General features: G+C 53.8%; 3 protein-coding genes across 3 annotated transcripts; 1 reads left to right on the plus strand and 2 right to left on the minus strand.

The window, feature by feature from the left end:
* Positions 1–471: 471 nt before the first annotated feature.
* On the minus strand, positions 472–1,629 carry N0V96_003971 (uncharacterized protein; the record flags this gene model as incomplete). Its single annotated transcript, XM_065756985.1, has 2 exons — positions 472–608; positions 888–1,629. The coding sequence occupies 2 exons, from the start codon at positions 1,627–1,629 to the stop codon at positions 472–474; spliced, it is 879 nt and encodes a 292-aa protein (XP_065614198.1).
* Positions 1,630–2,926: 1,297 nt separating this feature from the next.
* On the plus strand, positions 2,927–4,321 carry N0V96_003972 (uncharacterized protein; the record flags this gene model as incomplete). Its single annotated transcript, XM_053188035.2, has 1 exon — positions 2,927–4,321. One exon carries the CDS (start codon positions 2,927–2,929, stop codon positions 4,319–4,321), a length of 1,395 nt encoding a protein of 464 aa, XP_053053997.2.
* A 442-nt stretch (positions 4,322–4,763) lies between these two features.
* Positions 4,764–7,776, minus strand: DIS3 (exosome catalytic subunit dis3; the record flags this gene model as incomplete). Its single annotated transcript, XM_053188036.2, has 2 exons — positions 4,764–7,519; positions 7,581–7,776. 2 exons carry the CDS (start codon positions 7,774–7,776, stop codon positions 4,764–4,766), a joined length of 2,952 nt encoding a protein of 983 aa, XP_053053998.1.
* Between the last annotated feature and the right edge of the window lie 5,291 nt (positions 7,777–13,067).

Here is a 13,067-nt window from a genome sequence, read left to right on the forward strand (position 1 = left end):
ACATAGTGGAAGGAAAGGGGAGGAGTACATGATATCAAAAGAGAAAGCGGAGGAGATGCTGTGGTCCCATTCTTGGGTTTGAACTCCCTCATGAAGAGCCTGGCTGGCTGTTAGATTCCTCGTTTTATTTCACATGGCGTTTATGGGGGCGGTCCAAGGGAAAATAAAAAAGCAAAGAATGACGATTTAGCCCGTTGTCCTCGTTCAAATCTGCATATATACCGTTACGCGGAATGTCCTTCGCTTTCATTCGACCGGGCCTCTATGCAACTGAAAAACAACTCGTCTCGTTCCCAGTCGCCACCTGCTTTCTGTTCATCCAACAACATCTGAAGGGAGGATTGCATCTGCATTATGTTCCATGAAAAGCCACGATGCAGTACCGAATCATAGCCAAGCAGACAAGAGATCGGTGCTTAATGATTGAATTGCTGAAACTCGTAGCCATGTCAATTCCGGTCTTTCACGGTATCAGTCGAAAATGGAGAACTCCGAGTTGATCCCAACCCCATTGTGCTCTTTGAAGGTGGCGTAAGCTGAGCTATAGCAGCCGGCGGAAGACTTGGGAGCCATCTTAGCCCACGGGAAGTCAACATCTTCACCATCATCTAAAGGATCCCAGTAGTCTGATTGTCAGCAAGTACTAGCTTCGTTGATAGACCGGCTGGCCGGGTGATCGGACCACTAACCAGGGTAAAACCACAGTCGCCTTAAAATCCGGAAATGCATCCAGTCTTTCCCAATTCGAGAAATATTTCTTCCCAAACTATACTTGAAGACTGTATGCATATAAGAATGTACAATGGCTTCAAGTTCGCCGACCATCATGTCTGGCGTCTTTCCAGCTAACTTCCGAAGTACCATGCATTCCACCGACGGGTTTGGACGGTCATTTTCAGGGAATCTCTTCAGCAGGGTCTGTAACTTTGTGATTCGCCGTCCGCATATCATCCAGACTCTGTACGCAGCTTCCAGATGACCCCGAGAAAGAACAAGCAATGAGTTCTGCGGCGCGAATGGCTTGGGGTTGTCGGCGACTTTGGATGTCTGTCGAGACTGGTGTGTGACCGCAGGTGCCAACGGCCTCTCGCCAGCAGATGCCTCTTTCTCCGTGGCAGTAGACGTTGCCGGTCTCGGAATCATAGGTGTCTTTGGCTTCGTGACTGTCGGGTTCTCAGATGCCGTAGTTGCCGCACGTGTCAAATCCACTGTTTGGATAGTCGGGGCAACCTTTGACTGCGGTGTCGCCTTGCTGGTATCTGGTTGAAGGCTCACTATGCCCATAATGATCTCATTGTCGCTGTGGTCCAGGATTTTGTCCAGCATGGCATGGGCCTGCTGGCGAGATCCATGAAAAGCGAAAGTCTCATCTGAAAGATGGTCGATCACGGGCTTGCCAAGGCGCCTGGTGTTGCTGACATTGACAGTGATGTCTCCAGAATCGTCGGTATTCAAGGCGACGTCGAGGCGTCCGAAGACGGGCTTGATGTTGTTGGGGGCAGGTGACGATAGTTTGACTCGCTTGGCCAGCGGTTGATAGGACGCCTCCGCGACAGATGCGTCGTCATTTTTCCATCTCGAGCCACTCTGCGGATAAAATGTCAGTAATTCAGCCGACAGAAGATGCATTGTGGAAGGGCAAACCTGGGAAGGAGATTGACTTTGGATAGTTGTGTAATTTGGAAGTTGATTTGGGTGGGTTGTGGGGGAGAAGAAGGTGGTGAAGGTGAAGGCTGAATATCGTAGGAAGGAACGACCGAGGCGCTTGCTTCTCATTTGGGAATGCATTCACTGTGTGGTGTGGGACACTCGCCCAGGAGAAGTCAGGTCACAGACAAGTGGGCGATAAAAATAAATCGCTACCTACAGTATATATTATAACTTTCTCATTCACTGTTGTTATTCCACTGATACTATATGACGAATGTTCTCTAAAGACTACTGATTGACACTCATGACAATACTAGTCATAGTAGTGATGATGGTATTGAAAGTAATAGAACGAGGCTGTTAAGACTGATGAAGCTCTCGTTGCCTTTGATATAACTTTCCAAATTATATTCGCGAGAACTCGAAAAGATAGGCGTTCTCCATTCAGGTAGGCCATTCGTGAAATGGCAAGCAATGTTGTATCATCGTTTTCTTATGAAACACTCGCTTTATTATATCAACTGGGTATATGACGGGACTGTTTCCCAACGGCGCCCCCGTTTTGTAAGAAACTTCACGTTGCTCTATATCCTTGAAAATCCTATCGACTTCGGTTGGTTCGAATATCAACTCTTCGTAAAGGCTGTTCCATTCATACTAAGGATCTTGAATATTGTTTTTAGATCAGTCCATGGTAGGTCTATGTAGTGGCATATTCCCGCCTACTCTCAAAACCGAATCGCGCATAAAGCTGCCTTGGTAAGTAATAAGGAATTTGCTTTCATTCGCACGCGAAGCCACGTCGGAGGCAGTCGTTGAGACCATGTTCATGATCTGGGCAGATGCGGTAAGGTAGGTAGGTGACTTCTGCATCGTCCACCTTCCCTATCAAACGCCCCTTCCCGAAACAGTTGAATCATGCTCGGGACCTACCTACCTTAGTATATTGCAGTTCACTCAGAGTACGTACCCACGCGACGTACAGATGCTAGAGGTCGGCGAGGTCGTCCCCGTTTTCCTCCTTCCCGCAAACGCCTCTCCTTACACTTCGCTCTCCCCTTCACCTCAAACCGTCACGCTGTTTTCCATATCCACACAACAATAGCACGCTGGTCAAGGTTTTTCAAAGCGCTGCCCATGAAAAAGTAGAAAGGTCTCTGTCTACGTTCTCGCCAGAAGCTCTCTCGCTCAACACGCTTTGCGTGTCCTACCGATCGCAGCGGCCTACCTTCACAGCATTATCCCTGCCACGACCAAGTCAGAACAATCTCTCGAGATGAAGAGATCCAGACCCCCCATTTCAAGCCCTGATGCTTTGAACTACGGGTCTGACGACGGTCGACGGTCCAGAACGGAGGAGGGAAGAGTTAGCAACCCGGTCAAGAAATCCAAGACGAACGATGTTCCACACTGCACTACGTCGATGCAACCACACGACATTAGACCGTCACAGAGCCTGGGAAAGGAACACAACACCCCTGGAAGCGAATTTATCCAAATTGACGACAAGGAGCGCAGTGTGGAGATTCAGAAGCTGAAGGAAAAGCTGTCGATGCTGGAGGGGTCTTCTGATCGAGAATGTCAAGGCACGTCATACTCGCCTGTACGATCCAACCTCAACGACGCCAAGTCGGGGTCCTACTCTAATCCTGAGAAGCTCGAGAATCAGCATGGCACGCACCCTGATCGTGACGAGCAATTCATCAGGCCTCCCTCCAGATATGGAAGCAACTCCATCGATCGCGGTGATTGGAACGAGAACCGCCTCGATCATACTGGGTCCTTTGACCGTGGCCATCGCAACGACGCCAATCGAGATATACAGCGACCCGTTGCTACCCAGTCGGGTGTCCAGAGGGGACGATACCATCAAAGTTCCTCTACGAGATCATTCCAGGGCACCTCCAGTGGTAGATACAACGCCAACTGCGCCCACCATATACAGAAAAGGCCACACGACAGAGCCTCCCAAGACGAAGCGAGGTCGGCGCCGCCTCACGCTCCAGTGGCTCCCGCAGCGGACTCGAGACCCTCCCATTACCTGAGCAACGGTGGTCAGAAGCGAAATAAGGTCTACGACACCGACACCCGCCGTCACAAGCCGCCCTTCCATGGCAAAGTGAAGATGACAAGCGAGGAATGGACCCAGAACGAAATTACTACCTCGCAATTTCTGTACGGTGACCGCTTTGACCCGACTAACATCTGCTCCAACTGCGGCCACGCCGGGCATTGGCTCGGCGACTGCGTCTTTCCCGACGACAACGGTACCATCATGGGATGTCCGATCCATAACACGAAGCTTCACGTCCTCGATGACTGCCCGGACCTGCCGCACATGAGCTTGCAGCAGCGCGTGACAACCATCGTCGTGCGCAGGCGGAATAAGCCCGCGATCCGGTCGAGGAAGCCGTGGATCGAGCTCGTCAAGGAAGCCATGGGCCAGGGCCTGGAAGAGCTGGTCTGGGCGCCGTCGGTGTGGACGCAGGAGTTTGTGTTGCGCATGATTCACGACCGCAAAGCCCTTCAGCCGTGGCTCGACTTCAATTACGGACGGGACCTCGTGTCCAAGTTGCCCGTCGATCCGGAGACGCAGGGAGATCTTAGGTCTTTGCTCCGGAAGTGTTCTTTGTGGGACCAGGTTCATAAGCCTGTTCGTCAGGCTCGTTGAGCATAATATTCGTTTCTCGGTGGTTTTCGGGTTTGGTGTGTTTATATCTGTAGTCGGATTTGTAGTATACGAGGTTAAGGGTGGAGATGGACGCGGGCTGAGCTTGATGATGAATGATATGTGCCTCCACAGCCTATGTACGATACTCTAGAGAAGCAAACATGGTCTGATACTATCTTGGTGCGCAGTGTCATGCTGAGCCCCAAAACTTGTGGTATCACACGGTACTTCCTTGGAAACATAGCTTCGAGGCATGGAAATGTGCAGAGGCCAGTTCTATTCCCATTTCACATGTCAGGCACTGCAGAACAAGAATAGACATAAAATAAACGCGTTCATTTCTAGAACTTTTAGGTTGGCTAAATCTCTTGCCGTCTTTCTACTTCAACATCTCAAAACACCCAAGACTTCCGTATTTTTATTCCCACATCTCAGAGCCCCCTCAAACGCTAACAAGCTCCATCTTGACACCCCTCTTGCCCGTCATCTCGTCCTTCTCATCCGTAACCTTGACCTTGACCTTTTGGAACAGCTCCACCCGCAACTCTTTGCTCCCGCTCGTGGTGAGGACGTAATTCTCCGCGTCAAAGGTACTCTCTGGCTCCGGCTCCGCGAGGTCCCGCAGCCGAATGAGTCCCTCGATACCGAATCGCGGGACCAACACGACGAAGCCGTTGCTGAAGATCTTCATGACAAAGGCCTCCTCCTCGGCGACGCGGCCCTTGAGGGCCTGGCCGACGTAGTAGGCGATGCTGGCGCGGCCCGCGAGCTGGGCGTTGCGGTGGCGGACGTTGATGTTCTTGCATACGGCCTCGAGGCGGCCGCGGCTGCGGACGGCCGGGTGGATGGCCTCGTAGCCGATGGCGGCGGCGAGTTGGCGGTGGGCGACGAGGTCGGCGTACCGGCGGATGGGGGAGGTGAAGTGCGTGTAGATTTCCGAGGCGAGGCCGTAGTGGCGGAATTCGGGGTAGGCCTGGGTCCCCGAGCAAAAGTACTCGGCCGACATCATGCAGCGGGTGGCCATGATGCGGACGAGGGTGTTGAAGAAGGGGTCGACGGGATCGACGCAGGTGTCGAGCGAGTCGGCGAGGGCCTTGCTCGAGTCGACGCGGAGCTCGAGGCCCTTTTTGACGCGCAGCTGGTTCGAGAGCTCGTCAAAGTTTGTCTTTGGCGGCGCGCCGTGGCGGCGGAGGATGGCGGTCTGGGGGAAGGCCTCGTAGATCTTTGCGGCGACGCTGACGTTGGCGAGCAGCATGAACTCCTCGACGAGGGACATGGTGTCGAGGTGCTGCTTCGTCTTGACGTCGATGGGGTCCGACGTCTCCGACTCCATCTGCACCTTGACCTCGGGGGAGGACAGGCTGAGGGCGCCGGCGTCCATGCGCTTCTGCTTCAGCTTCTTGGACAGCATCATGAGCGTCCTGATGCTGTTGGTGAGGTCGTCCTGCTGCGAGGCGTCGTCGACGCGGAGCTGGGCCGCCTCGTAGCTGAACGCCTCCTTGGACTGGATGACCGACTTGGTGAAGCGGGCGCCGACGACGTCTGCGTTGGCGTTCATCTCCCAGATACAGGAAAAGGCGTAACGCTCGACATAGGGTTTCAGCGAGCACAGGTCGGTACCGAGAAGCATCGGCAACATGTCGATTCTCTTGTCGACCAGGTACACCGTGGTGCCTCGCAAGCTGGCCTCCGTGTCCATGGCATTGGCGGGCTTGACAAAGTGGGAGACGTCGGCAATGTGGACGCCAACCTCAAAGTTTCCGTTGGGGAGAGGCCTGGCATGGAGAGCGTCGTCGATATCCTGGCAGCCGATGGGGTCGATACTGCAAATGAGGAGCTTGCGGAGATCCTCTCTGTCCCTCCAGCCGGGGTCTTCCAGGCTCTGTGGTACTCTCCAGTCGTGGCCCTCCTTTGGCAGACAGTCGAGCACCGTCTTGGGGAAGGGACGGTACTGCACGTCGTACTCTAGCAGCAGGGCCTCCGTCTCCGCAGCCTTGGTCTCGAGCTCACCAAGCGAACGCACAAAGTGGCCCACGGGGTGCCGGGAATCGCGGTCCCACGCGTCAATCGTGACCAACAAGCGCTTGCCAAGAAGTTCGGAAACCTGTCTTGAGCGCAACTTGATCTTGGGGATGCGCTTATCCATGGGGATGAGGAAAACGTTGTCCGACTTGCGGCCCTGGCCACCACTCTTGCTCGCAGACGAAGGGTCAATGTGCCCGACGTACTGCCGCCAGTTGCGCTTGATGACGCCGACGACCTTTGCCGTCGGTTGCGGCCGGCCCTCGGTGCTGTTCTTGTGCGTCTTCTTCACCTCCTCCTGCAGCGCCTTGCGCTCCTTTTCCGAGACGAAGTCCTGCGCTTCCTCCCCGTCGGCGTTCTCGTCGCGCGTAACCGCCTCTTCTTCGATGATCTTGGTCGACGGCTCCTTCCACTGGTCTTTTGGCAGAACCTCAACCACGACAACGTCTCCGCTGACGGCTCGGTTGATGTTCTCTCTGCCGAGGACGATGAGAGGTTTGGGAAATGCGGGTACGTGAATGGATCCCTCCAGGTAGTTGTATGGCGAGACGTTGAAAATGCCCTGGTGAAGAAGACCGGCCTTGACGCCGGTCATCAGCTTCGACATGGTAAAGTATTCCGGGTAGACCGGGCCGGCGGGCTTCTTGGAAAAGCTCGAGTTCCGCGACTCGGCAATCATGTCCAGCAGCCTCTCGCCATCCTCGAGACCGCCGACGTACTCGGAGAGAGACATGGCCGCGACACCTTCGGTCTTGGCCTTCCTCAGGCAGTCCTGGTCGTCGCTGAGCATCACGACGGCGGGCACCGTCTTGGCCTTTGTCTGCGCCAGGTGGTCGGCGTACCACTTGACCGCCTTGCGCACGGCGCGGTCGTTGCGGTCGTTGACCGTCTCATTGGACTCCCGGTTAACGTACGTCTCAAGGCGGAAGTCGTTGAAGAAGACGTAGAAGCGCTTGTCCTCGCTCTTTGTGAGGCCGACGAGGCGGTTGTACAGGGGCAAAGAGCGGTTGCGCAGCTCCTCGAGCACCGTCTGCAGAATGACCACGTCGTAGAAAGCCGAGCTCTGCTCAAAGAGGTCCATGGCGTTCAGCAACGCATTGGTGTCGGGGACGATATAGTGCCCCTGGGGGAACGCCTTTGTCCCCGCCGGCTTGTCAGAGAGGATGAACGGTTGAACTGGGAGGCGGCGTTTAGCTGTCATATTCGTGCGGTAAAATCGAAAATGGGGTAAACTCACCATTGTTGGCTGCATCTCTGGGCGCCGTCTGCAGGCAGGCCCGGCACAGCTTTGACGAGCAGGGGATATCTTGACGCAGGTAAACCTCCCTCACAATCTTCTGAACCTTGCCCTTTCTCGTCGAACGGACGTAGACCTTGCTCGAGATATTGGCGGCGAAAGGGTCCGTCTCGAACGAACGCTTAAGGCTCGTCATTTTTTCTGATTTGGCAATATTCCAGTCGCCTTGTTGTTGAAAAAAAAAAAAGTTGGCGACAACGGCAATGAATTTTCTTTGAAATTATTATTATTTCGCCGCCCCTTCACGCTGGGCACTCTTTGATGATGATGAAAATTGAAGTGAGGTGAGGCGCGGTCACCGTGGGGCGGCTGACAAACGAATCAGGAAGCCTGTGGCGCTTGAACGGCTGCTTATCCAGAACGTCCCGCCTACTTATCTCTTATCGATAAGAGAATACAAGGTAAAGTACCTTACCTCATGAGCATCATTGCATCACCTCCCTTCACCACCAGGCGTGACACCTCAGCTTTGGTGTACCCAAGGTACGTACCGCAGACTTTTGAATCCGAACGACGCATCATGCCGTGCACCCCAAAGATCAATATCGTGGTCAGCACCTCTCGAACAGCAGCTGGACGCGACAGGCTTGCTAACCCGTGTTGTCACCATTAATCTAAGAAGGGCTGTCTTGTCCTCGCCGACAGCCTCATCGGGAAGTAAAATCTTTGTACTAGTCGACCGGAATTCGGATGGGGCTGGCCCGAGGAGAGTCAAGTCACCAAGGGGATCTCGTATACGGGCACTCTTCACTTGATCTATGCAATGGCTCATCACGGCGGCGGCTCACCATGGCACGCCGCGTTCTACTTTTCTGACGACAGACGAGTATTGTGAAGGAGATAGAACCAAGCCGATCAGCCGAATATCTCGTACTCAAGCATCGCTATACTCGGAGATGCCCACGAGAAGCACGTAGAGTTAAGATTCAGCTGCCGACTACCTAGATAAGAAAGCAAGCGCGCCGGGTCCAGAAGCTACCCGAAATCCCCGCGTGCTCTTTTGTCGTCATCGGCGTAGTATGTTGTCTTCCCCGACGAGCATGGTCGCACGGCGTCGTTCCCGAGTCTCTGTCTCTGTCTCTTTACGTTGCGCGCGCCCCCGGTTCCGCTCATGAGCGCACGGCGGGCGCCACGGCGGGAAGAGGGAGGAGATACAATAAAAGCAAAAAATAAAATAAAAAATTAAAGCTTGTGTAACTTTGACCCTTTTCTCGCTGGTTACACAAAGGGGAGGAGGGGGAAGAGAAGAATAAGAAGCTACAATACCCAAAATAAAGAGAGACGAATGAAGATATGAATGGGATTACTTCGTCCCATCAATCGGGAAACAAACCAACCTGTTTCGTAGACACGCCCCCTTGTGCTTGGTCTTTTGTGTTTGTGTGGTTGTGAGTATATGGATGTGTGTGTGTGCCTAGAGAGTGTGTGCCTAGAGAGTGTGTGCCTGGAGAGTGTGTCCCCTCTCAAACTTGACGTTTTCCCTTCTCCCACACAAGACCCTCGAAAAAAGGATCCAACTCGTGAGAGGGGTGTGTGTATGTGTGCCGACGGGAATAAAACTCCGTAACAGAAAATCAATTAATCGAGGGATCAGAGCGGCGCGAAAACCGGGGTTTTAAAAGCTTTTGCTGACTGATATTCCGCGTTTGGTTATCAATCATCATATGGGCTTACCTTACTTCGCCCATGATATGATCTACGGAAAGGAATCACGAAAGAAAAAAAAAGGGCTATGGTTACAGGGACTCTGACCGGCCTCTGGCCGCTTTTGCCACGCCATGTCAGGTCAGGTTGCCCTGCTTGGATCGGCCGCCCCGGTTCCGTGGCCCAGGCGGCCAAGGGGGGGAAAGGCGCACGCACACTTGCACGCACGCACGCATCGCTCGCGAGGCCACGGCGGGAACGGCCCTCATGTCAGCGTTGCATCCTGCTGGAAACCGCCGTCCCCTTCCCTCGATCTTACGGGGGAGAATCATGAATGGAAGGGGAGGGGATGGGGGCGGCATGGCATGGCATGGCATGGCATGGGCCAGGCTGGCTTCTGCAGGCGTCTGAGAACTCTTGGCCAGGCGCGGGAACGCACCAGGATGTGAGGGAGAAAACGGTTTTGCTTGACCAGCAGGAACCAGAGATGAGACGTCGGCTGCAGAAGGCTGGGCCGTTAACCTCTCTATCCATTGTTCTTCCATCTTCCATCGGCCCAAAAGGAAGACTTGTCGGAGGCAGACCAATTGAGGAAGAAACCCAATCTGGCTTTATCGAGTCTGTAGCGGCTCGGCCACGAGAGTTTTCCCAAGTCATGACAATAGAGAAACATCGTTTCGGCCGGGAGGCCGGGATTGTGGTACTCGGGGCTTCTTCCTGCATCGCAGTGCATCGCAGATGGTAAAGAGTTCGAAAACGTGGGCTTTGTGGGACCCTGAAAAACCTTGGCCGAAGCAGTTCATTCTTCTGCGGTGCCTGAGTGCCTCCAAAACTTATTGCTGGGCATCACTCCGAGTTGAGGTTGACGTTCTCAGGAGGCCCGAGAGCCACACCCAAGAACCACGCCCCGTCGCATTCGCAGCGTACGAGTCAAGCGCATGAAAGTAAGAGCAAACAACCTCCCTAGGTTCGGCTCGTCGTCTGAATAAGCTATGAGCAAGAGTCGTAAAACACCGTAAGCTGAGAAGGCGAGACAGAATAGGAACGGGGCATAAATCCACGACACACACACATCTGTGCGGAAGCGGGAGCTAAAAACCGACTGTCACGGGCTGGGCCAAACCTGTTTTACAAATGTGTTAATCGTCTCCATCGGGAATCGCTGAAGGAAACATGTTGCGCCACGGAGTGGTCAAGGTGAAGCGTACGGCGGCCAATGGCGGTTCTCGCGTGTCTGGAAACGACATCTAGCAAGGTCCATCGTTGCGCGGTCCTGGTTCTGGTAGTATTCCGTCGACCGGGAGGCAGCGTACAGTATTGCGTAGGTAGGTAGGTAGTCAGTTACACTGACCATGGCAACCGAGAGAAGCGACGTGATGTTCAAGTGCCGATGATACCGCTGTGTCGATTGCACCCCGAATCGTCCTTCCGACTGGCACGGTTGCCGTGTATCTGTGAGACTTGATGAACGCCGCCGAGGCTGTCTGTCCCAAAGAAGCCGGCCACTGGTTGGCAGAGTGGCACACCAGTCGGCGTCGGGACCCGGTTGGAGGGTCCCACGATGATCGATCCAACAAACCACGGACGCCGGCGAGGGTTAGGTTACGTTACGCATGACCGCCCGTAAGACTAGGCAACGTATGAAGAAGGAAACATTAGGGACCCTTTCGGCGTCTGATGGTTGTAGCAAAAGGTAGATGGGGGGCTCTTCGAAGGGGAAGAGAGACATGGTCGTGAATGGATGACGATGTGTTTTGGACATATTTGAAGAAAAGGTGACATCGCCTTGGTTGCCCCTCTTCTCCCCTAGGCTTGCTAGAGCATGAATCAGAGATGAGCCAGATGAAGGAAAAGGGCAAAAAAAAAAAAAAAAAAAAAAAAAAAAAGCAAACCACCAACGATGGAGGCAATGCATATATCCCGTCCCTCCACCAGGGAACTTGAAGAGGGTAGGGCAGGTTGCAGAGTATGTAGCCAACCTAAGCGTACATGAGGAACTGTGAACCATTGCCTACAAACAATAAACGGTGTTAGCAATAGAGAGGGGTAGAGGCACACCTACGGTAGCGATTATGACTTACATATGTAAGTATGTTGTGAGCTGGGGGTGTGATGGTTCATGGTGGTGTAAGTGTTTGGTGTGTTGGTGAAGGGAAGGGTGGTGGTCGTGTCTCCACAGCGGCTAAACACCCGCAGATGTACATGAGCTGGTGCTGGTGCTGGCTACAGGTTGATGGTTGTTACTGCGAACAGGAAGCGATTGAGATCGGAATTGACCATGCCTGAATGGGTTTCCACAAAGGAAAAAGGCGATGGGCGAGATCATCTCCATACATAGATAGATGCTCTTCTGCAGTAGGAGGGAACCTGGAAGGGGAAGGGGGTGGGCAGGCAAGGCAAGGCAGGGCAGGGCAGGTCGAAGACGGTGGAGGGAGGGAGGGAGGGAAGGGTAGGTACACTAGAGGTGGGGAGCGTGGAAGCGTGATAGGAGGAGAAGGAGGAAAAGGTTCAAGGGGTGTAGGAACTGCGAATGGAAGGGCATGCTGCACCACTGGGGGGCACAATGGGCCGGCTTCATTCAATTGGAACTGGCAGCTTGGTTTTGACGGGAGGGAAAAGAGGGATGGGTAGGTACATACCTTACAGTACATAATAGAGGTGTTGAAGAGGGGGGGACCTGAAGGATGGAATGGGGAATGGAATGGGGAATGGATGAGCGTTCGCTGCACGAGCGGGTAGCCAGGGTCCAAAGGGTAGCTCCCGCACTGCAAAAAGGAAACACAGCGGGCCAATGTCCACCTGCCAGTCCTTGTAAGTTTCTCAACTTGCAGTGTCACTGTCCCGGTCTCCGTACACTACTCCGTACGCAGTACACGTAGTAATCACTTTACTCCCCCGAGTCCCCTACCCGTCTAAGTTGTTTTCGCCCCGTCCATCCATCCAGTCTACCGTTCGTTCCCTTAGCCACGGCCCCCAGTCACCTTCCCCGGTCTCAATCTCAGTCAAGGCATGCCTTGTTCATCCACCAACAACAACAGCAATGGAAGAAGAACAGATGCCTTCTCAACTTTCTCCCCATACCAATAACTAGTCCCGTAGTTCATAGACCGGAAGTCGAGGCTCGCTTCTCAGTTGGCCCTCTGATGATCTAGGCTGCATCTACCAGTCTTGTTCAATACAGTCACGAACCATTAGAGGATACCTCAACCTGAACCTAGAGATAAAAGTGAATAGTACCGTCACATTTACCACTGGCTAAAGGGAGCTCACAGACACATACTCATGCTACCGAGAAAAACACTACCTCGTGCAAGGAAATAGCTTATACGAATACCAATGGGCATCGGTTGGCGTCCACCTCCAACTTACCAAGCGGCGCAAGCCTCAACGTTGATGAAAGCACCTACCTGACACCCCCCTCGCCGGCCTCTTTTGCTTCAGCCCTCCCGCTTGTCTTCTACCCCAGACCATTGGGTGCCGCTGCGCCGGCATTCACTCTTTGACAGCCACCCATCACAGCAAGCAGTGGGCATGCACTCGACAGTGACACCACCCCTCCCGAGTAGCAACATGGCCATCCGTTCCCGAGGCGAGGCCCAGGCGCAAGGGCCTGAGCCGCTGTTGAGGCCAGGAGAGAGAAAGAAGAAAGCCAAGGACAGCAGCTCAGGACAGCTCAGAACGTTTATCCTTACCTCCCATGCCTATGTCCCCTGCCTCCACGACTCATCTCTCCCTGTAGAGCGTCCTCAAACATCGTTGGAAGAGGTTATCCTGCCGAGGCTC

The sequence above is a fragment of the Colletotrichum fioriniae genome (assembly GCF_027942845.1).
Source record: "Colletotrichum fioriniae strain IMI 355084 chromosome Unknown scaffold_4, whole genome shotgun sequence".
Classification (NCBI taxonomy): Eukaryota; Fungi; Ascomycota; class Sordariomycetes; order Glomerellales; family Glomerellaceae; genus Colletotrichum; species Colletotrichum fioriniae.